At 45.3% G+C, this 25,666-nt stretch overlaps 1 protein-coding gene across 2 annotated transcripts in view; it reads left to right on the top strand.

Annotated features, from left to right (window-relative positions):
- Positions 1 to 25,666, top strand: part of cpeb4b (cytoplasmic polyadenylation element binding protein 4b) — a 114,000-nt gene that overhangs the window by 35,288 nt on the left and 53,046 nt on the right. For both annotated transcript variants that reach the window (XM_083648130.1, XM_083648131.1), the window contains exon 3: positions 6,016 to 6,106. In XM_083648130.1, the coding sequence (XP_083504256.1) occupies positions 6,016 to 6,106 (91 nt within the window). The remainder of the gene's footprint in view (positions 1 to 6,015; positions 6,107 to 25,666) is intronic.

A 25,666-nucleotide genomic window follows, 5' to 3' on the forward strand; every position in this document is an offset into this window, starting at 1 on the left:
AATTATGTGTTTTTAATGCTGCTGCCTGTCTTGGCCAGGACTCCCTTGAAAAAGAGATTCTTAATCTCAATGGGACTTTCCTGGTTAAATAAAGGTTAAATACAAAGTAAAAATAAGCTATGGTTCCAAAGTTATGAACCAAAACATAAAGATGGCTGTTATAGAGCCACCGTGAGGTCAATCGGTGTAATTTTTTCATCCCTGCACACCTGTACCAAGGTTGGTTAGCATCTTTCCAGAGTTATGGCGATTTTTGTGAAATAGGCCCCACCCACAGAACTTTGGAAGTTGATTATATCGCAATGGTGCAGTCTTTTAAAAAACCTACGGTTCAAAAGTTATGGACCAAAAGGTAAAGAGGGCTGTTCTAGGCCAGGACCATCAGGTCAATTGGTCTAATTTTTTCGTGGTTAGTAAAAGGCCCCTCTGGGAACCTCTTTACCAGGTTTGGTCGCTCTATGCCATATGGTTTCTGAGATACAGTTAATTTAATGCAAGATTTTGCCAGATTTATCTAAACCTCGTGCAAGTCAATGTGGGGAAAAATGGCGCTTAATCGCGAATAGCGCCCAGACCGCCCGATGAAACTCTTAGCAAAGTCATAGCACACCTGTTATCAATGACCCGCACGTTTTGAGGTCTGGCATGTCTATGTACTGTAGTGTGAAAAATGTGGGAGTTATTACGCGCCAAACTTTTGGCAGATCGAAAAACAGGAGTTTAAAGACAATTGTGCCTTGCTTTTCAGCAAGCACAATAATTAGTTTATGAGTTGATGATGAAGTCTGGATATCAGGCTATTTTTTTGCCGTTCTTTTGTTGATTGGATTTGGATTTGAATTAGGGATGCACTGATATGAAAATGTTGGCCGATACGATAACCAATATTAACATTGCTGTTATGGCCGATAACCGATATTTACCGATGTCAATATGATCTGTATAAAAACACTTTTCTATCATAATAACATTTTGTACATACAGAAAAACACATGTAAACACGGCAAATTTGAAAAAGTAATGTCTTTCTTTATTTCCAAAACATTTGGAAAAACCCATAACATTTTGGCTGATACCGATAACCGATATTAACATTACATCGGACCGATGCCGATATATCGTACATCCCTAATTGCGACGACGCTGGTTGGCTGAAGGACTGGATTTGGTGACGCTGATTGACTGAAGGCAAGTACTCGACTAGGGCTGCACGATATATCGTTTACACATCGACATTGCGATGTGCGCATGCGCGATAGTCACATCGCAGGACGTGCGATGTCAAAAGCAAATTAACTCGTCATGTTGCTTGATAAACTCTCACTTTAGGGGTAGCCTACTGAGTGAAATGCAGGCTCTCTCAAAGGAGAGAGACGCCCCGCTACTGTACTCACTCATTTAGTGCTTAGCTTCAACACAACAAACATGCACAGAGACCTAAATTGAATTATCTTTTGCTTATGTTGCGTTGCTGACAGTAGCCCGTCTGTAAAACGATGTGGTTGTGGAGGCGGACTTGTCCAGTTTGCAGCGCACTCGCATACAGCAGGCTGGCTGCTGTAACTCAACATGTCCGTGGAGTGGAGATATTTACTCTTGAAACACCAAAAAGCAAGACCGCAACTTCTAATGACACGAAGGCTGATTACTGAGAAGTTGTCCGTGTTATCACTGTGGCTGTCTCTCCCCTTCAAGTCTCTGATGTTGCATCACATGATAGCAGTAACGTTACGGTAGAGTTAATCATACATAGCGACTTATTTACACAAAACATGTCAGTGAAAATAAAAAGAGAAGAGACATATCTGGGCAATTAAATGTATATTTATTACTTTTCACGAATGAATTGTTTGTCACCGGTCGGCTGCATGTGAATCCTCGTCTCTCTGTACTGCCAGCCTTGCGCTCAAAAACCGGAACTCCGCAGATGCGGAGTGTACCACTTGGTCGTTTCTGGAGGGGGTTTCCGGGGGGTCAGACCAAGTGTGTAAAGTGGCAGGGGTGTTTCATTGTTGATTTATTGAAACGTTAGAAGAACGAAAGAAGTTGAAAGCAGTGATTATAATCAATGAAATCTAATGTTTTTCTGCAAATAGCATCATTGGGAGGTAGATTCTGGCACTCAATATTAGGGGTGGGCAATATATCAATTGTATATCAATATTGTGATATGAGACTATATGGTCTTAGATGTTGGATATGGTAATATGGTGATACAGCATACATGTTGTCTTTCCCTGGTTTTAAAGGCTGCATTACACTAAGTGAAGTGTAGGCTAGTGACATTTTAAAGTAGAATGTCATAACTTACTCACTTTTTCATGTATGTAGCCTAAGTCATGGAAATCCATTGGTCAAAATGTGTATGCACCCTGATAGATGACGCTCTGAGGCCTACAGTATAGGCGACAGCCCAGTGGTTGAGAAACATTAAAATACCTAATTTCCCCTCCAAAATCAGATGGACTCCTCTACAAAATCATCCCAATCATTCTAGAAGTATTCTTTTCTTTAAAATAGAGCTATTCTGGTAATCTGGTGAAAATCTGTATTTTTTCATATCGCAATATATATCGCAGGGGCAGGGAATATCGCAATGTCAGTTTTTTCCAATATCGTGCAGCCCTATACTCGACCCACTGAAATGACTGTGCACAGCTTGCAGTCCAGACAGAACCGCAGAATTAAACAGAATTTGAGTTAACGGATCCGGATGGTTTTAACCAGGCTATCCAAATTCAGCAATCGGACCGGAACTGAAAAAAAGTGGATCGGTGCATCTCTACCATCTATCTGCCTGTGCCTCTCTCTCTGTGTGTTTGTAGTGTTGTCCCTGTCTAGGTTATACCAACGACTGGTCTCTAGTAATCTGACCACCAGGGGCCGGGTGCACCAAGTGGTCTTAACTATGCCTGGTCGTAACTCCTACGTCGGTCTTAGTTAAGACCAGTCTTTAGAGTGGATTTATGCCTGTTGCACCAACACGGCTTACGTCTGGTCTTAACTACGCCGGTCGTAGCAATGCGCGTCCATGTGAATTGCCAGGGAATGCACCCTGATTGGATGATGTTGCAAAAATGTGCCTCGCGACCTGCTTGGAGCGTCACTGTGCCACTACGCTCTATCAGCCACTACTGTATGTGAATCACTACACCCTCCCTCCTCCCACCCTCCCTCGCTCCGGGGGAAAAATGGCGGCGATTGAGCCAGACAGACAGTCTGAATGAAATTGAATGTAATGTTCCCAATTCTATGTATTAACTCATTGAGTGCCAAGGACGAGTATGTTCGTCAATTCAGATACTAACGTAGAGTGCCAAGGACGAGTATGTTCGTCAATTGCGTTTTTTGACGGTGGGACGTGGATCAAAGCCTCAGGCATCTCCTGTACAAATATTGTAGCTATTGAAGGTGTATAACCTATTTTACAGACTCATTAGGTGGCGACAGTGCTCTCCAGATTAGAGAAAGGTCCGGAAAACAGCAGGAAAAAGCCCCGTGATGAAAGAGAAACCGCTCATGCTGCAGCCAGAGCCATATAGATTGCTCTGTCTGGAGCTGACGTTGGCTGCGAACAGCAGTCAATCCGCGCCCACAACTGAGCCCCTCTGCCTCTGTCTGTCTGTCTGTCTGCATAGTTTCTCCACACGATTAGCCGCCAGAAAGGCAGCACCCGACGCCGAAGGGCCAAACCTTTCCCTGCAGTCCGGTTTGGCATTTCCGTGTCGCGCTGGGAGCCGGCGCACAAAAACGGAGCGCTCTGAAAATAGACTGGGTGCGTGTTAGGCTGTGTGTTAGTTGCAAACTCCTCCCCACGGAGGAGTTTGCAGCTGAGGGGGGGAGAGGGGGGTGGGGCACGCAGGGCACCACACAACTACACCACGTCACTACATCAGAAAATATTAGCTTCAGACTCAGTGAATGTGCTTGAAATGCTTCATTTCACAAAAGGCGGAATAACTCAGCTTCTAATTTGAAACGTGTCTTTTTGCTCAAAACAACCTATCTTCTCCGGCTCATAACTAAAGAACGGAAAATGGTATCAATAAACTTTTTTTGCAGATGATAGAAGAGAGTCTCATCGTTCTTTGTGCGTGTTCGGTGTTTACATAGTAATATCACACAATATTCTGTGGGCCTCGAGAAATCACTGAAAACGCTCTGAAACTCTGGCACTGGGAGCGTCCGTTCTCCAAAAGTGGCTGGCACTCAATGAGTTAAATTCTAAAAAATTAACGGCAACATTTGGGAAGGCTAAGCCACACAACTAGTTAGTTATAATCTAACATCGTGCTTCGATGGCGACGTTACGACGGTGACGGTGACGATGACGGTAAGGACTCAAAAAGGTCTCCGTGGAGATCTCTGTTACAGGCAGGCTCTACGCCTCCTCCTCACCAGGTGTAAGAGTTACGCCTGGTCTTAGTGAAAATAAGGCTTAAGCCGTCTTGGTGCAACCGGCGTAGCTGTTAGGTCGTAAAGTTACGACCAACTTAGCTTAAGACCAGTGTAAGACCAGTTGGTGCAACTGGCCCCAGGTCTGCACTTGTCTCTGCTTCTCTCGTCTTTGAATGCCTGGTTTATTTTATTTACCTGAGGCTATAGCCTAAGTCCACTTAAGTTACTGTGGCGGATATGAGAAAATAGTAGACATAGCCTTGCCTGTATCCGTATGTTGATATTTGTTTTGTGGGAGAGAGTGTGCATTGGGTGTGCTCTTCTTCCATGTTAAGTCTGCTTAGCGTGTCCCTCCCTTAGTGTGGGAAATACGCACCAGCCAAATGCTGGGACATTTTGGCTGCAGGTGGGTTCGTCATAGGCAGCACATTACACACAGAATGGCAGCAAGCCTGTGATCTCTGAAATAACCTAACCCCCCAAAAAATTGCTGGCTAAAATTGTTGCTAGCTTTATCCTGCTAAGCCAGTGTTACTGATGTAATGACTGAGAACAATCAGTAAAGACAATACATTTAACTTTAGAATAATTTCCGTTTGTTTACTAAGTTGTAGAAGTTGTAGTTATTCTTGAGAAATAGAATAGTAGGATCTGTCTGCAAGTCTCTTTTGATAACTAGATTACTTTTTTGTCCAGTTTATGTATTTTTTTTCTTTAGGGGAAATATAACGAATGTGGGTAATAAACTTTAGTGTTATCATCAACTGTCATCCATGCCTTTTAGTTTGATCATTGTTCATTTTTAATCATCTAATGTTATTTTGCTCAGTTACTTCCATTACCTTTACTAATTTGGCGTGTAAAGCTGAATGGTGATGACGCAGATGTGGAAGTTGGTAGGTTTTGCAGATTGGAGAGCGGTCATCTTGAACAACTCCCTGGTCATCCTTTCTGTAGCCGAAATGCTCCCATACTGATGGGTTCAGATGTTTTTTGGTTGGAAAGAGATCGCTTGGCTCTGGCTCTGGTCTATCTGCCATTGTTTACCGTTAGCTATGTAGCTTAGCCACCACTTAGGTTAGTTCCCCAAACATAAATATTTCTCCCGAGTCCCGTGAGCTGTGGCACGAACGGTGGTCCCTGCCTATCTTAATTTGTGTACTTAACTAAGTATGTAATGTAACATTAGACCGACTGCAGTTATCTCTCTATCTCTGGAAGTTTTTTTTGGTCCGCCTGCATAATATGCCATGTGGAAACAAAGCGAGAGAGACGTTCCAGCTGCAGGTTGCGCGGCGCACGGCGGTTTAAACAGACGGACTGTTGTGAGAGCAAAACACTTGTTGTAGCCAAGCCTCTGCGGTTATATAACCGTGACGTTTTAAATCGCGGTTAATAGTGAAACTGGTTAACCGCTGCATCCCTAGTCATGACTGTTCAGGCTTTTAGCTTAGGCATTGTTGTTAAAAGTGTGAAGCGGTCAGAACTTCAAAACGGTACGTTTTCTGGAGTGAATGAAGTTGAAAGATGACTGACTAAATGGAGTCTCTTCCTGTTGTGCAAGTGTGCTCTCGTTACGACTTAGGTTGTAACCTCTCCTCTCCTCTCTGTCTTTAGGAGCGCACCAGGTCGTTTGACGGCTTCAACATGAACACTCTGGAGAGCTCCCTGATCGACATCATGAGGGCTGAGCAGGACACGCTGAAAGGTGAGTCTGTCAAGAACACTAAACATTAAGCAGCTACAGAATGACCTGTAGCAAACCTCTGGAGTACCAGGACACTAAACATTAAGCAGCTACAGAATGACCTGTAGCAAACCTCTGGAGTACCAGGACACTAAACATTAAGCAGCTACAGAATGACCTGTAGCAAACCTCTGGAGTACCAGGACACTAAACATTAAGCAGCTACAGAATGACCTGTAGCAAACCTCTGGAGTACCAGGACACTAAACATTAAGCAGCTACAGAATGACCTGTAGCAAACCTCTGGAGTACCAGGACACTAAACATTAAGCAGCTACAGAATGACCTGTAGCAAACCTCTGGAGTAGCAGCTACAGAATGACCTGTAGCAAACCTCTGGAGTACCAGGACACTAAACATTAAGCAGCTACAGAATGACCTGTAGCAAACCTCTGGAGTAGCAGCTACAGAATGACCTGTAGCAAACCTCTGGAGTAGCAGCTACAGAATGACCTGTAGCAAACCTCTGGAGTAGCAGCTACAGAATGACCTGTAGCAAACCTCTGGCCAACAGTTCAGGGGCCGGTTGCACCAACTGGTCTTAACTATGCCTGGTCGTAACTCCTACGTCGGTCTTAGTTAAGACCATGGACTTACGCCTGTTGCACCAACACGGCTTACTCTGGTCTTAACTACGCTGGTCATAGCAATGCGCGTTCATGTGAATTGTCGGGGAATGCCCTCTGATTGGCCCACATGTGCCTCGCGCCGTCACCCACTACTGTATGTGCGTCACTACACCCTCCCTCCTCCCACCCCCCTCCTCCTGTGGAAGCCCCGGGGGAAAATGGCGGCGCCCATTAGTATCAGGCAGTCTGAATGAAATTGAATGTAACGTTCCCAATTCTATGTATTAAATTCTAAAAGAATTAACGCCAACATTTGGGAAGGCTAAGCCACACAAGTAGTTAGTTATAATCTAACGTCGTGCTTTCAAAGATGGCGAACTGGCGGTGTTACGACGATGACGGTCAAAAAGGTCTCCGCGGAGATCTCTGTTACAGGCAGGCTCTACGCCTCCTCCTGACGAGGCGTAGGAGTTACGCCTGGTCTTAGTGAAAATAAGGCTTAAGTCGTCTTGGTGCAACCGGCGTAGCTGTAGGTCGTAAAGTTACGACCAACTTAGCTTAAGACCAGTGTAAGACCAGTTGGTGCAACCGGCCCCAGGAGTACTAGAGCAGGAATTATACCAAGGCCAAATGGCCAGTGCCCCATAGTGTGGCCCAGAGCCGTATAATAGAAGAGTACCGACATCTCCATTCACTCCAATGGACCAGTTTTTTTCCAGGAAGTAGAAAGTGGAACTCTTGAGTTAAAAAAAGCAGCACTGTCGAGTTGCAGCAAAATAGACAGTGTTGTACTTTGAAAGGGTTTTTCATCCCTTGAAATGAATCAAATTGTACATTATCGGCTTTATTTTAGCATGCAAAAGTAGCGCGAGACCCATTCCTGGCTGTTCATTGGCTAATGAGTCTCGCATTTTGGTCCTCCGCTGACGCCACTCTCTTACTAGAGGACACTAGTGTGGCCGTAATGCCCCTTCTAAAATTAACTACCCAATTGGCCATTTTGGCATGCCCTGTTTTGAACTGGACGTTGTACCCTTAAAGAAAGTTGTGGCTTTCCTCATTAACTACATGCAATGCAGCACATAAACAAGAACGCTACAGTATCAGTAGCAGTAGCCTGTAGTAGGCATTTAGAGAAGCTCTGTAAATTGTAGCATCTACTAATAGGCAGACGCTGTGAGGCGTTTATGGGACATCTGTAATTTGTAGCTACAGAAAATAACCTGGATTACTACTTAAGTTATCATGTGTTACTGGATATGTAACTGACTTTGCAGTCTGAGCCATCTTACATACAAGCTGTATCACACTGCAGGGCTTCATTTAGGATATTAATTTTGTTGAGGAAAAAGGACTGAAAAATGGTTCTAATAATAACCATTGGTTTTGGCCTTGGTGCCCTACATTTTGGGCGTGATGCCCCAATACATTTGTATTTGTAAAAGGTCAAAGTAGCCTTGCCCTAAAAATGATTTAATTCCAGGCCTGAAGTATCTTGTGTGCAGGAAAGAGGACACTGATAATTGTTAATAATACTCATAATCTCGACACTTGTGGGATACAGCTAACCTACTAGCAAGGCTACCATTTTACATTTTACAGTCTGTTAACAGCAGTGGCAAATGCGTGGGCCATTTTTTTCAGCCTCCCTCTGGTCAGCCTCAACGTCACATGCCGCTGTGTCCGGGCGTACGGGCCCCCTCACAGGGGTTCGCCCTGTGGTACTGTAGCCTTGTCTTCAGGCAAGAGGGTTGGTGACTTGATTGCCCTGTCGGTCCAACAGTCTTGCTTGGTATTTGCTGATGACGAGCGGAGGGTTACGCTTCGGCCTAAACCCGCCTACCAGCCTAAGAACATCAACGCCAGCTTCATAGAGTTTTGAATGTGTATCATGGCCAGGGCCCGAAATTAACACCCGCCAAGTAGGGATGTCCCGATCCGTTCACGTGATCGGAAATCGGGGCCGATCACGTGATTTTCAACTGATCCGGAATCGGGGGGAAGAGATCGGATTTTTATGTATAAAAACGTCACAAAACAAATATGGCAATTCTCACATTTCAGTCATCCAAATAAACAATCTGTCATTTATTTTATCATTGCAATTTGTCATATTCATCGTAAACACGAGCCCTCTTGCACGCAGCAACACACGCAGTTTTAACTTTAGTAGTGGGGAGTGAGCATTGATAAGAAGAGACAACTAATCCATTGCAACAGCGCACAAGAGATCGGCCATTTTGGGGCGCAACAAACCTCTCTTTGCTGTCCTGTTGTTTGCGGCGCCAAAATGGCCGCGGTTCTCTTGTCAAATGTCGCTTCTTTCCTTCCATACTCTTTGTTTAGTGTTCGACTAGCCACACATCAGAACTGATCAGAACACGATAAAACATACAAAAACACATGTCCAACCATAACTAGATGGTCGCACAGTGGCTAAAACAGAAACAACATGTAACGTTAGTTAGGATCATGATTAAACTCACCTAGGAGTCGGACTAGGAAGAACAGCCAGAAGTGTTCTGCACTGCCTGCATCATCAGTAAAGTTCCCATAATGAACATGTGGCTTTTTGTTGTCTGAATTCCGTCGTTCCTCCATGTTGTCAGATGAAGTGGCCGGACTGCACTCGTCTCACAGATAAAGTTTCAATCATTTTAATCCACATAGACTCCTCAGTGACTCTGGGGCCCTTTACACGAGGACAGTTTCTGGAAGAAATGACACAATAGCGTTTCCTTCACACCTTTTCCTGTTTACATGAGCGCTGTTGAATTTTTAAAACGCCGTAATGTACATGCCAGGTCGCTAGGTGGCAGTGTGATCACCTTATTCTTTGCCCATACAAGGACGCTTCTGCATGACGTCATTTCGTAATCGTCTTTCCGGTTTTAAACACGGAAGTAGAGTACGCGTACCGCAGTCATTTAGACTTGCCAAAAAGCTGTTTTCAAGATAAAAAAAAACCCAAACTGTTTTAAAGTTTTAATATTTGTCGGGTGAGAATGTAATAAAGAAAAAAAAAAACATCGCATGGATGCATAACTGGGACGTATCCTCAGTGATGTACCCTGGGGTCATAGGATGTTTCGGGTCTCGCAACATCATACACCCTCGCCCAGGTGACCCAGCCGGGGCTGGCCAAGCCCCAACTTACGTCCCAGTAGCTACCCACAGTCAGCCCTATAGGGAGGGTCGAAGGTGGTCATGCGGTCAGGGCCACTCAATCCGCTGCTCCGGAACTACTCTGCCGGGACCGGGGGAGGGGGAGGGCTCTGGTACGTAGAGGGACCGGGCTCTGTGGGTTGCCACCCGGCCGGGTTCCTCCCTCGTCTAACCAGGTCTAGGACCTGTGCGCTGCACCAGACTCCCCCGCTCCAAACATCTCATTCCGAGGTGATGGTATCTTAGTGGACACCATGCAGTACCAGTACTTGGTGGCACTGCAGTCTCCACTTGCGGCTTGAATGGCCCTCCTAAAAGGCCTCTCGTGGGTTGTTGGGCTTCTTCCTCACGGAAGACGCAGGCTGGGGAACTAACCCATACTGCTACCCGGGTGCCGTCCCTGTTCCGGCTGTCAACTGACTCTCCAGTAGTCACTAGTCTTTCCTGGTTGTCACGTAGTCTATTCCTATGAGTCACTGGCTAGGCCAGGCTAACTAATAAAGAAAAAAAAACATCGCATGGATGCATAACTGGGACGTATCCTCAGTGATGTACCCTGGGGTCATAGGATGTTTCGGGTCTCGCAACATCATACACCCTCGCCCAGGTGACCCAGCCGGGTCTGGCCAAGCCCCAACTTACGTCCCAGTAGCTACCCACAGTCAGCCCTATAGGGAGGGTCGAAGGTGGTCATGCGGTCAGGGCCACTCAATCCGCTGCTCCGGAACTACTCTGCCGGGACCGGGGGAGGGGGAGGGCTCTGGTACATAGAGGGACCGGGCTCTGTGGGTTGCCACCCGGCCGGGTTCCTCCCTTGTCTAACCAGGTCTAGGACCTGTGCGCTGCACCAGACTCCCCCGCTCCAAACATCTCATTCCGAGGTGATGGTATCTTAGTGGACACCATGCAGTACCAGTACTTGGTGGCACTGCAGTCTCCACTTGCGGCTTGAATGGCCCTCCTAAAAGGCCTCTCGTGGGTTGTTGGGCTTCTTCCTCACGGAAGACGCAGGCTGGGGAGCTAACCCATACTGCTACCCGGGTGCCGTCCCTGTTCCGGCTGTCAACTGACTCTCCAGTAGTCACTAGTCTTTCCTGGTTGTCACGTAGTCTATTCCTATGAGTCACTGGCTAGGCCAGGCTAACTAATAAAGAAAAAAAAAACATTGCATGGATGCATAACTGGGACGTATCCTCAGTGATGTACCCTGGGGTCATAGGATGTTTCGGGTCTCGCAACATCATACACCCTCGCCCAGGTGACCCAGTCGGGGCTGGCCAAGCCCCAACTTACGTCCCAGTAGCTACCCACAGTCAGCCCTATAGGGAGGGTCGAAGGTGGTCATGCGGTCAGGGCCACTCAATCCGCTGCTCCGGAACTACTCTGCCGGGACCGGGGGAGGGGGAGGGCTCTGGTACGTAGAGGGACCGGGCTCTGTGGGTTGCCACCCGGCCGGGTTCCTCCCTTGTCTAACCAGGTCTAGGACCTGTGCGCTGCACCAGACTCCCCCGCTCCAAACATCTCATTCCGAGGTGATGGTATCTTAGTGGACACCATGCAGTACCAGTACTTGGTGGCACTGCAGTCTCCACTTGCGGCTTGAATGGCCCTCCTAAAAGGCCTCTCGTGGGTTGTTGGGCTTCTTCCTCACGGAAGACGCAGGCTGGGGAGCTAACCCATACTGCTACCCGGGTGCCGTCCCTGTTCCGGCTGTCAACTGACTCTCCAGTAGTCACTAGTCTTTCCTGGTTGTCACGTAGTCTATTCCTATGAGTCACTGGCTAGGCCAGGCTAACTAATAAAGAAAAAAAAAACATTGCATGGATGCATAACTGGGACGTATCCTCAGTGATGTACCCTGGGGTCATAGGATGTTTCGGGTCTCGCAACATCATACACCCTCGCCCAGGTGACCCAGTCGGGGCTGGCCAAGCCCCAACTTACGTCCCAGTAGCTACCCACGGTCAGCCCTATAGGGAGGGTCGAAGGTGGTCATGCGGTCAGGGCCACTCAATCCGCTGCTCCGGAACTACTCTGCCGGGACCGGGGGAGGGGGAGGGCTCTGGTACGTAGAGGGACCGGGCTCTGTGGGTTGCCACCCGGCCGGGTTCCTCCCTCGTCTAACCAGGTCTAGGACCTGTGCGCTGCACCAGACTCCCCCGCTCCAAACATCTCATTCCGAGGTGATGGTATCTTAGTGGACACCATGCAGTACCAGTACTTGGTGGCACTGCAGTCTCCACTTGCGGCTTGAATGGCCCTCCTAAAAGGCCTCTCGTGGGTTGTTGGGCTTCTTCCTCACGGAAGACGCAGGCTGGGGAGCTAACCCATACTGCTACCCGGGTGCCGTCCCTGTTCCGGCTGTCAACTGACTCTCCAGTAGTCACTAGTCTTTCCTGGTTGTCACGTAGTCTATTCCTATGAGTCACTGGCTAGGCCAGGCTAACTAATAAAGAAAAAAAAACATTGCATGGATGCATAACTGGGACGTATCCTCAGTGATGTACCCTGGGGTCATAGGATGTTTCGGGTCTCGCAACATCATACACCCTCGCCCAGGTGACCCAGCCGGGGCTGGCCAAGCCCCAACTTGCGTCCCAGTAGCTACCCACAGTCAGCCCTATAGGGAGGGTCGAAGGTGGTCATGCGGTCAGGGCCACTCAATCCGCTGCTCCGGAACTACTCTGCCGGGACCGGGGGAGGGGGAGGGCTCTGGTACGTAGAGGGAACGATCAGCGGGGAGCATCACGAAGAATTTCACTCTGGAGGGTGGTTTCAAAATGTGTCGTTTCCTAAGCGCGAATTCGCCGTCGCCGTCTAAAAGGGAGGCACTAACGATACAATAATTCCCCGTCACCATAGGAAACCCTCCTCGTGTAAACTGCCCCTCTGTCTCCATGTTGTCTCACTTGTAAACAGAGCTGCACCCCGCCCCCATTTAGCAAGCACACTTGATTCTATTGATGTGGCTCATTGGCCGAAACTCGAAACAATAGCAGACATTAGCCTGTGAAACGCCGCATGCAAATGAATACCAGCCATGTCCAGAGATAGCCTAAGTAATTTCTCTCTGAGTCAATTTTTATCTTACAAAATATACCTACCGTATTTACTGATTCTAAAACGACTCAATTTTATGTGGAATGGATAGTCCTCTTCTTTGTGTACTAATGGGGGGGAAACATTTTTCACAAAACAACCTTTCACCTCAAATTGCTAGATTTCAACCTGGCGAGTTTGTAGTGAAAAAAACAGTCTGTCATATTTTTTATTTTGTTATTTTGTGCTGCACCATTGATAAGCTGTAAAGAGATTTTATTTTGTTTATTTGGTTTAAAACCAATGCTGCACTAACTGCGTTGTGGTTGTGATAAAAGAGCCATACAAAGATGTCATTGGTTGGTTAAAATAAAAACACTTAAACACTTAGAAGAAAGGGGGAAAAAAGCATCCAAGTTGTCCCAACTATTTCTACAATGCATTGCAGAAATATCGGATCGGGACTCGGTATCGGCAGATACTCAAAATCATATGACTCGGACTTGGGGGCAAAAAAAGGTGATCGGGACATCCCTACCGCCAAGCGCCAATGGCGACTAGATTTTACGTTTGGCGTGTGATGCTCAGGAGTCTACCCGCCACGTGGCGGGTCCCAATAGTCATGTAAAATTAAAACTGTGTTTTGGTGCACAGCCGGCTAACATGAGTGCTTCGTGAGACTGTCTCTAGTTTTCTGACTGTTTCATTCTGGCTCTCCCATATAGGCTACCAAACGTGACTCTGGAATGAAATGCAGTCGTCAATTTAGCAGAGGTGAAAAGCGGCTTTTTACCTCTGCTAAATTGACAGCCTACGTCAGGCGAATCAATCAATGAATCAATTGCTCGCGCTTCAGTTGCCGACCCTCGTATGATATGAGGAGATGAATCAAAATGCTTATCACAAATAAAGACAAATGGGAGCCGAGAGCGAGTGCAGGAGAGCTGACGCAGGTGCCAGGTGTGGAGTGGGAGAGATTAAAGGAGAATTCCTGTTTTTTACACCCCAGACCTTATTTCAGCTTAAAATATGATGTTTTACTCACCCAAATAACTTCTGATTCATTCTGATCCCCCTAGAAGTAGGGATGCACGATATATCGGCAATCATATCGGTATCGGCCGATGTTAGTCATTTTTAAACATATCGGTATCGGTCCGATGTTGCAATGTTAATATCGGTTATCGGTATCAGCCAAATTCTTCACATTGAGATGAAATAATGCAGTAAATCTATGATTTATGGGCTTTTACAAATGTTTTTGAAATAAAGAAATGCATTACCGTAAATTTCGGACTATAAGCCGCGGCTTTTTCCCCGTTTTTTGGCCCCTGCGGCTTATATAACGGTGCGGCTTATCTATGGATTTTTTCAGCAAAAATAAAAATAAAAAACTGAATTCTCTCTTCTTTAGCACTCTTTCTAACTATAAATCCACTTCTGTTTTAATTTCCTCTCTTGCCCTCTTTTCACCACACCGCGGACACTGTGTGCACTGTAAAAAAAAACACAGGTGGTGTTGTGTTATGTTGTTTTGTTGAAATGTTAATAAATGGGAGCTTCCTCAAACAGCCATCTCTTTCCCGACAATCCCCTCTGTGCACGAACCCTTACATATGGTAATTAAACATTAAAACACAATTAAAAAAAAAAAAAAAAAAACATTAAAACACCTGCGGCTTATAGTCCGGTGCGGCTTATATATGTAACAAACAGGCAATTTTGCTGCTGCGGTTTATACTCCGGTGCGGCTTATAGTGCGGAAATTACGGTACTTTTTCAAATTCAGTGTTTACATGTGTTTTTCAGTATGTACAACATTTTATTATCATAGAAATGTGTTTTTATACAGATCATATCGACATCGGTAAATATAGGTTATCGGCCATAACAGCAATGTTAATATCAGTTATCGGCATCGGCCAAAATTTTCATATCGGTGCATCCCTACCTAGAAGATATTCAGATCTGAGTAGTCCTGGAACTGACCAAAACGGGCGTAAATGGGGCATATGTCGTTCACACTGTAAATAACGTATTTTCTGCAACGTAGCAGTTCATATCCTCATAATATCTCCTCCATAAATGAACGTGAGTCCCAATTCCCCTCCGGGGTGCTTCGGGCAGTCTCGGGTAGCCTCGGTTGCCTCATCCGGGGTCTGTGAATCCAACTCTCGCCCCAAGTCCCGCTGAAGTCTCCTGAGTTTTCCTGCTCACTCTTTTGTCTACCTGGCTATTGTCTACCAAGAATCACAGTCTCAATCTCAGTAGTTGTTGTAAGTGCAGTCTGTAAAGTTGGCTCCTGTTTGTGTTGTTTTCACATGTATGTGTTTATTTCTTTTTTGCTTAGATCGACTATGTGATTGTTCCTTGTGTTGCCCTACGGTTTATTTTTTCAAAATACCCTGGTTATACAGTACATTTAATAAAAAACGCTTTGATTATTCATTCTTAACTCATTGGCTGCCAGCCATTTCTGGAAAACGGACGCTCCCAGTGCCAGCCCTTTCAGAGCGTTTTCAGTGATTTCTCAAGACCCACAGAATATTGTGTGATATTACTATGTAAACACCGAACACGCCCAAAAACGATGAGACTCTCTTGTATCATCAGAAAAAAAAAGTTTATTTGTATCATTTTCCGTTCTTTAGTTATCAGCAGTATTAGATAGGTTGGTTTCACCAGAAACAGATGTTTCAAACTAGAACTGGAGATAATGAGCCTTTTGTGAAATGAAGCATTTCAAGCACATCACTGACTCTGAAGCTAATATTTTCTGATGTAGCTCCACCCCCCTCAACTGCAAACTCCTCCTCCGTGGGAGTGTCTCTGGTGGCTCTCTGCTGCACGTTTGCTCTGAACTTTCTGCTGCACGTTTCAAAGTGCGCTGCACCCAGCGTCTATTTTCAGAGCGCTCTGCCGTTTTTGTGCGCCGGCTCCCAGCGCTCCCAGCTGAGAATAATTTAACTTTTCAGAAAGACGCTGGTGTCGGGTGCTCCTTTTCTGGCATCTAATCATATGGAGAAACTATCGCAACAGAGACAGAAAGGCTCAATTGTGGGAGCAGATTGGCTGCTGTTCACAGCTAACATTACAGCATGCATCGGTTTCCGTTTCCCCACGGCTTCTTCTACTCTTTTTTCTCATCTTTCTCTAATCCAGAGAGCACTGTCGCCACCTAATGGGTCCGTAAAATAGCTTATACACCTTAAAAATCCCCCATATTTTTACAGGAGATGCATCAGGCTTTGATCCACGTCCCACCGTCAAAAAACGCAATTGACGTCTTTGGCAGTCAATGGCAGCCTACGTTACTATTTGAATTGACGTCTTTAGACGTCAATGGCAGCCAATGAGTTAATAAACTCTACATTTTTGAATTACAGCTTCTCATTTGCCAAATGTCCGACAGGCTCATCAAGGCTTTACCGCACCAGCCATATGCTAGGTTTCGACCTAGCCTTGTTTAAATCTAAATGTGTGCATTAGTTTCCTTATTATTGGTTTCCAAACAGATCATGGCTCTGTCCAGCAGCTGCATGTAGCTCAACTCAAGCCCCTGTTTGGTCCAAAATAGAGCTGGATTCGCTAACTACATCATGAGACATGACCAAACACAGGGCAGGTCCGACCTAATGTGTTTTCGTTAATCTGGTGGAAGCATTTTTCAATCAAAGGTGAAACGACACAGATATGATGGTTTATCGTGGCACTTTCCATGCTCGCTCCATTCACTTCAATAGAACTGCCGCCAACGTCTGGCCCGTAGCCCCAATGCAAAATTCAAATGATGTGATGATGAACAAGTGATGTCTTTATTTTCTTGATAAGTTCCTTGCTCTCTCCCCCTCTCTTTCTCTCTCTGCAACTGATACGCTGTCTGGCAAGTCTGAGATGCTATTTAGGACGGCATGACGCCTATAGGAAATCGAGAAGGAAGAAAGGCGAGCATTGCATTTCCAAAAAATATTTCCTCTCAAACTGTGAGGTGAGAAAAATGCAGCCTACAACAGTGTGCCTGAATGTGGTGCATGGATATGCCCTCTTTTTCTCATGCATTTGAAGGAGGCACAGAGAGAAACAGGGATGGAGGCTAGGCTCTGTATATTTTTAGATGGGATTTGTGAGAGTGATGGAGGGACTTAATTTTGGGCTCCTGCCCTCAACTCTTTCTGGGGAACTGAAGCTGTTGGCCGTCGCTAACGATCACAGTTGTAAAGCTTCCCATTTTGAAGGATGTTCCCAATCTGCTAAACACAGTGGCTATCAAAAGTGTTATAAAATGTGGCACATTTGTGATCCAAACAAATACATGTTCAGTGTTTCCCCTAGAAAGATTTTCAGGCCTGGAGGGATTTCGAAACATACCCCGACCGCAACGGTGGGGGCCCTCGCTGGCGACGCTAAACCTGTTCGCATCTATGTTCGCAATGGCATGCCAAGTATCATCATACTATTATGGGATGCGATGTGAACAGTTGTATTATGGGATGTGCGTTTCCCAGGCAACGACACACGTTGACACGTTTTGGAACAGCGCTGCACACTGGCACGATGCTCCTAAAAGCAAAATCTTCTATTACTGTCAACACTAGTATTGTTTTATTGTAATAATATGCCATAAAGGTTTATTGAAATATTGGGGAGAGGGGGGGGGAGGAATGTATATATATGTGTATATATATATATATATATATATATATATATATATATATATATATATATATATATATATATATATATATATGCATTTCCTCTTCTGGCCTGGCGGGGGTGTCGTCCCTCCACCCAAAACAATGCTGATTTATTTTGCACATAATCTCACACAGATCCGAAAACTCTAAACAGTTGTGTAAAATGGTAGGGGAAACACTGAGTTGATGTTGCGCTTAGTGAGAGGTTGTGGCTTCAGTTTACCAGTGAGAAAATGTTCTATCTTCCACATCTTGCATTAAAGAGAGACGTAGCCAATAGAATAGATGGAGATTATCTGCAGCAGAAATTGGAAGCATCTGGCTGTGCGTCTGTAGCAAATGGTGCTTATGATTTGATGTTGTTTGAGATTATAGATGCACTTCTCAGAGGAGGAGTCAATTACATCTTTCAAGAAGTGTCAGTTTGTGCGTCTGTTCATTCCTAGGTGGATATAACACCCTCTATTCCTGTTCTTTGAAGCTCCATACACTATGTGCATCAGATGGTGCGTGTTGTGAACAGCTGCTCCTGGTGTGCTCTATTAGTACTGTGCATCTGTACACACATGCACACACTGTATCAGGCTGTTGTATACATTTCATTTCAAATAGAGCAAGCATCTTGACCCATTAAAGACGAGGTGAACCCAACGGAACCCAAGTGGCGCGTGGGTCGGAGATGTTTCAGACTGAATACAAATCTTGTCTGAGATGACAGAGGGTTGAGAGGCGGGCCATAGCATGTCGATGATTTGATTTGACAATTCTGCCGACTGGATTTGGCATTGGCCAATCCTGGCGTGTTCTGCCCTCAAGTGGGATTCAGCGTGTTGTAGCGCTACGCGAGTGGGATCCGCAGAGGACCAGGCCAGCCAGCTGCTTCCGTGTGGAGCGGGGCGGAGTGAGACTGTGTTGCCGAGGCAAATGTGCCCACTTAGAGTACCAGTCAAATATTTTAGCCCAGGATCCTGATCCACATTTCCCATTTTCCCCCCACCCTCGCCCTAATCCGGGCCCGTATCCTACTCCCTCCCTCCACCCTAGACCCTACCTCTACTCTCTGTCCTCCCCCCTCTCTCACATTCCCCGTGCTCTCCTTCCCCTGCACCCTCCCACCTCTCCTTCTCTGTTCTCTCCTCCTCCACATTTCCCATTTTCTCCCCACCCTCGCCCTAATCCGGGCCCGTATCCTACTCCCTCCCTCCACCCTAGACCCTACCTCTACTCTACCTCCCCTGTACCCTTCCACCTCTCCTTCTCTGTTCTCTCCTCCTCTCTGTCCTCTCCCCTCTCTCACATTCCCACTGCTCTCCTTCCCCTGCGCCCTCCCACCTCTCCTTCTCTGTTCTCTCCTCCTCTCTGCCCTCTCCTCCCTCTCACATTCCCCCTGCTCTCCCTCCCCTGCACCCTCTCCTTCTCTGTTCTCTCCTCCTCCACATTTCCCATTTCTCCCCACCCTCGCCCTAATCCGGGCCCGTATCCTACTCCCTCCCCTCCCCTCCCCCAACCCTAGACCCTACCCCTACCCTGGCTCTCCCTCCCCTGCACCCTCACCTCTCCTCCTCTGTTCTCTCCTCCTCCACATTTCCTATTTTCTCCCCACCTCCCCCCTCTCCTCCCTCCTCCCTCTCCCTCCCTCCTCCACTCTCCTGCTTTCTTCAAATGTTCAAATGTTATCTTTATTCTGTATATTCTTGTTACTGTGTGTTAGCTAGAATCAGCTAGACATACTTTCTGTGAAGCCCTCTGAGACATGCTTGTGAATTAGGGCTATATAAATAAACTTGACTTGACTTGATAGCGAAGGGCAAAACCAAAAAGCATGGGACAGTGTGCCCTCCGACATCCGACACCTATCACATAGTGGTGAGTAGAGATGCAGCGGTATGAGTTTTTGACGGTATGATAACCTTGGACAAAAATACCACGGTTTCACGGTATCACGGTATCACGGACCTTAATGTGTTATTGTGAAATCTGGCAACAAAAAAAATACTATTTTTTTTGCCATTGAACAAAATGTATTTTATTTTATTTATTTCACCTAATTAATTTATGTAAAACTAAAACACATCATAATATCAAATAAATGCTTATCTTGATGACTTCCTGACTATCACAGGCTCAGCTACACTGAGTGCGTTTACATGCACACAATAAACTGATAACTGGGAATAATCAGTTTATGGCAATAATCTGATTTGTGCGTTTACATGCACTTTAATAATCCGACAATAGGAAAAACCCGGGTTTACATGATGCAGTCAATTAGTCGGATTTCTCTCCAGAAGGCAGCGGTAATTCCGCAATAAAACAACAAAAGAAGTTGCAAAATGCAAAATCACATTTTCATTACTTCTTTGTCCGGCTCGGAGGATGGTTTAGGTGAAAATTAGTTTGTATCTCGTTGTCTAACTAGGGAGGCGTCGCTTTGGAAGTGTGAATCTGTCATATATTTCCAACTTTACCAAGCATAGAGCACAGAGACAGGCAGGCGACTGAAGCACGTCAAATAACATGAATGATACAGATCTTGACCCAACTGAATTTAAATAGCTGTCAGAAAACGGAGAGAATTAAGGTCTTTAGTGGTGGATAACTTGTGTTTTGAACAGCGCCATGGCCGGGGAGAAGAAGCAGAAAGGGGCCAGTGAGTGAGTGAGTGAGCAGCGCGCGTCTCCAGCTGCCTCTCTCTCCCGCAACGTGTACATGCGCAGATGTATAAACCCGAAAGAAAGCTGGTTATGCTGTATACATGCAGAGAGAAGACCGATTATTGGCCAGAAACCTAGGTGTGTTTATCGGTTTTCTCTTAACCCGTTTATGACTATAAACGGATAAAGCTTATCGGTGTATGCTGTTTACATGACCACTTGAATAATCAGGTAACTCCAGAAATCCGCTAATAAACAGTTTATTGTGTGCATGTAAACGCACTGACTGATTGCTGAGACTGGGCAGCCGGGGGGAGGGGCCGCGTAACTGCACTCTGTCTGGGCACTTTCTCTCTCAGGGGGAAACAGCTGATACCGCGGGGAAGGTATGACGGCAAATCATAGGGGTTTTGATACCGTGACCTTTTGAAACCGCGGTATACCTTCAAACCGGAAACCGCTGCAGCCCTAGTGGTGAGACAGAAGGATATATCTTGTGTAACCTATGCTTGGAGTAATAAAGACGGTGAGCAACTTTAAATTGGATCAGTTGATGTCTGTTATTCCGACTTATTTCCATTCTGATCAACTTTCTCCTCTATGAAGTACATAGAGTATGGCTAGGAGGAAGCATTTGTAAATTGCGGGAGCCAACCCGTCTGTTTTAAGAGACTAGGCGGGCACAGTCACCGGGACAGTTGCTGATAGTAAGTCAGACAATTTAGTTGCCACCTTAGTCCAGAACTGAGAAACAGGTTGACAGGCCCACATGGTGAAGAAAAGTGCCAGGGGCCTTCATAGTGCATATACTGACAAATATACAGTATATTATACTGTACTACACAAGACCATTTATCAATTTTACGCAGTGAAGTTTGCAAATTATTGCATGACCAAAATGCAATCATTTTTGTCCGCTGGTCCAAGACAAGTCTGAGTAGAAGAAATGATCAACCTTGGACTCTGTACTAGCACATACTTCTGTTCTTAAGTTCTGAGAGTGAAAAATTGGCTTTGTGCATCCATGCCTACTGACAGAGTGACTTTTTCTTTTACAGGCAATGTACACCAGATGCGTTACAATGTACACCAGATGCGTTACGGCAAAACTACCAGATCGACTCTTGCGTGCATGTTAATTGATGGGCGATACATGCGGTACGGAAAAATGACGCACCTGTTCTATTTTTGTCGGATCCCGCATACGTCTGACAGATAACATGAGTGTGGGTCTGTTCGCAGCCGTACCGCATCTGTTCCGGAGGCGGTGTACATTAGCCCTTAGACATTTCAATGCTACTGAAGATGATATTTGGAAAATGTACATTTATGTTATACTTTATATTATACTATACCAATTTAATTATAATGAAGTGTGCCTGTGCAGTTCTAGGACCCCAAAAAGGGGGCACCCAAGTAATAACAAGGCTACGTCGGAACCTAGATAAAGCGTTGATGAGCCTGTTGTCAGCCAAAGTGGCTGGCCGATTTGAAATTGTACCAGCCACATGCACAAGTTCAGGGCAGGGTTTACTTGGTATGTGTGTGGTTCTGGAAAACCAAAGGAAAGTAGCTGTTACAATCTGCATATACTTAGGTTGTTACAGGAAATGCCTTACATGTATACAGTACACCAAAATATACATTACTCGAACATGAATCTGCAAATAAAACATCAATGTAGAAATAATTAAATAAACAATAAGGCATCATGCCATCAGCTGAGCATTTTCTCCAGCACATAGAAATGATATCATCCCTCTCCCCAAAAAAGCCAACCACCCAGCAAACAAGAGACAGTGCACAGTGCACACATTCACACTCACAGTCACTGCAACACAGGCCAAACAATTGGCACCCACATAATATGAAGAAAACACCAATACATGTCAAATGAAGGCACTATCAGTAAACGGCGAACGGGCACTGCAATGTAGCATTGACGAGGAGGCGCATGGCGGACGAGTCCACCACAATGCAGAACACAATCCAAACGTCACTCCAAGGCAAACACCAACAAATATTAAACAACGTACTGGTTGCTTGGACGCGCACACAGCACTGAAAGCCAAAACCCCAGCAACTGACTTAACAAATACTACTCGAATTACACTCTGTAAACATTAAGCATCATCTCTGGGCAGCAGCGCACCTCCTTGCTTTCACTTCCACGGCTCTGCTCTGCTGCCTGGCGGTCTCCTGCGGCAGCGGGAAGGGGGGGGGGGGTGTCCTAGTAAATTGGCTTGTAAATCCGTGACAGGATCGGCGTGACAAAGGCAGATAAAGGGCCCGTTTGCGCTGGCCAAAAACTGCTCCAAACTAACACACACACCCTGCACTGCTACATGAGGGAAACACTTAAAGAGACACTCCACCCAAAACAATGCTGATTTATTTTTCACATAATCTCACACATATCCGAAAACTCTAAACAGTTTTGCAGACATTCATTTAGTTTGACAGTTATTGAGAGTTGATTTGAATTAAGTTGTTGTGGACCAGTGATGTCATTCATGCACAAATGACATCACTATATGTAATGATTCTATATAGAATCAGGAGTAGAGAGACCATAGAACCTTTCACTCGGACCAAAACTTCAAAACAAAATGTCAAGAAAAAGAAACGAAAATCTGAATCTGATTTTTGGTCCGAATTAAATGATGTATAGTCTCTCCTGATTTCAAATATTGCTGAATCCCTTGGTTTGACCAAGTAAAACTATTTCTATAAGCATTTGACAAAATGTAATGGCGGACGGAATCCCTTGGTTCATATGCCTAACTTGGAAGAGGGGACTTTGGCACTTTATTCCTACAGTATTTCTCTTCCTATTGTTTTTCTTGCCGTCTAGTATAAAACTGTTTGTTAGAGCCAGTTTATTATGAGGACGGTGCGCCACCTATAGGTGAAGGGTTGGCAAGGCGGTATAGTAGGAAATGGCTACGCCCCCCAGCCAGTTTGATTGAACCTGAATCAGGTGTGCAAGCAGTGCGAAAAGACGCCGTCGAGACAGTTTTTCAACCGCAACACGATAAACGAAAAATAATATATATCTAACGAAACCAGTAGGTTATTAGAAAACGAACCTTTTATTTGAACTTTGTTCTTTGATTTCATTTCACTGAAAGGCCGGTTTTATTTATGAATGCCTTTGAGTTTATTTGAGTTTGCATTCAACACAGAAGAACGAGGCCAAGACGACACAAGACCAACTTCAAACCATCGACTTATAAAGATGGACGCCACTTCACCTCCCGTTTAGTGAAGCCGCTGCATGTTAGATCGCCGCCCTGACGGCTGAATCCAGTATTAGGTCACAAGGCCCGCCTCCCCATGTTAGTGGATGGGAAAATCACAACCGAAATAATCACAGTATACGTCAGATAATTTTTTTCCAAAGGTGGTTTGTATCATTTTAGATAGTCATTATCATGCTAATGCCTGTGCAAGTGGTCATTTTTCTGATCAGTTTGTTTTTAAGTAGTTATTTGACATATAAAAAGGGATAAAAATGGATGATTGACAGCTGTGGCAGCCAGTCTCAAGCCGTCATTGGCTGGACAGGCTCTGCACATAATAGATCTATCGTCACAGACAAGACACACGGCTTCATGTTATCTAACGCTGCCTGGAGGTCGGTGGCTCATGTTGGCTGTGCTGGCTACAGACATCAATGGACCCCAATAAAAAGAACATTGTTTTGAGGAATGAAAACAAATGTTTTGTGCGCGAGGAATTAACGTTGGTTGGGGACTGAAGTAAGTTCAGAAAATATGTGTTTTATGAGTTACTCCAGCTACGTTACAAGTAGGCTACACAATGGTTTTAACATGCAAGCTAGCATTAGCTGCTTGCATGTCGGCTGTTTTTCATATTACTATAACTTAACAACCGATAACGATAGCTGGAATAACACAATAATAGACACATATTTTCAGAACTGACCAGGTTGTCCAACTGACAGGAAATGTGTTTTATAACGTTAACTCCCGTCCCGGGTATAAGATGAGATGAGGGCGGCCTAGTAGTACACAACCACCATTAGCTCATCGCTAACGGGTTAGCATGACATACAAACAGACGTTTTATTTTTTGTAGGCTATTAAAGCAACAAACGTTTTTATATGCATATCTGGGGGAAATGCTTTGACTGTGGGGATGTTCGTTCTTCACAAGCTCCTCTCTTAGTAACGATATACCAGGCAATAGACCAGGCAGCCTGGCTCACGCACGCTAACGTTAGGTTGGGCTGCCCACACTGTACCGGGGGGGGTAGCTACAACAACGTAGCCTCACGGTTAGATATGTTAAACCAACATTTGCGCCAAAAGAAATGTAATCATAAAGTTAATCAAAATGCCACGGAAACGTTAGGCTAGCTTAGTCAACACATCAATCCCCACAGTGAGGCTGGAGGTGAGTGAGTGGCCTGCCTCCACTTCCGGCCCGGGCTGAGAGCGCTGAGAGCACTCAGCAGCCCGGAGGTCTAAAATCTCCGGCAACCAAAATCAGATTTTCGTACAGGCGTCATTTTGATAAACTGATCTCATAGTGGGACTCTTCCTGGTTACTTTTGGCGAGACAAAAAATATTACAACTTAAAGTGTTATATTTACAGAGCTAGACTGTATATAAATACCCAACGCACTGTGCGCATTCTAGAAACAGCAGCTCTACATAAGAAAGTTCAGAGGGGCGTGGAGCTCCAATCAAGGGCGCTACTGCGCAGACTCTGGTTCAGTGATCTGGCCGGATTTTGGCTTCAAAAGAACATACAGGGAGGAGATAGGGACACTCCCTCCATTCATATTATATCTCAATGCTTCAAACAGTGAGTAGCCCACGCGTTGGAAATGAAACACGGCGTATAGTGGCTAAATGGTGTTCATGAAAAGAAGCCACGACATTGTTTATTCCCTGTTTTCATATTACAGTGCAGCTTGTACAGTGCAGTCAGACATACAGTACTGTTTCATATTACAGTGCAGCTTGTACAGTGCAGTCAGACATACAGTACTGTTTTCATATTACAGTGCAGCTTCAGCTTGTACAGTGCAGTCAGACATACAGTACTGTTTCATATTACAGTGCAGCTTGTACAGTGCAGTCAGACATACAGTACTGTTTTCATATTACAGTGCAGCTTGTACAGTGCAGTCAGACATACAGTACTGTTTTCATATTACAGTGCAGCTTGTACAGTGCAGTCAGACATACAGTACTGTTTTCATATTACAGTGCAGCTTGTACAGTGCAGTCAGACATACAGTACTGTTTTCATATTACAGTGCAGCTTGTACAGTGCAGTCAGACATACAGTACTGTTTTCATATTACAGTGCAGCTTGTACAGTGCAGTGAGACATACAGTACTGTTTTCATATTACAGTGCAGCTTG

Source organism: Poromitra crassiceps (assembly GCF_964638095.1).
Source record: "Poromitra crassiceps genome assembly, chromosome: 1".
Lineage (NCBI taxonomy): Eukaryota > Metazoa > Chordata > Actinopteri > Beryciformes > Melamphaidae > Poromitra > Poromitra crassiceps.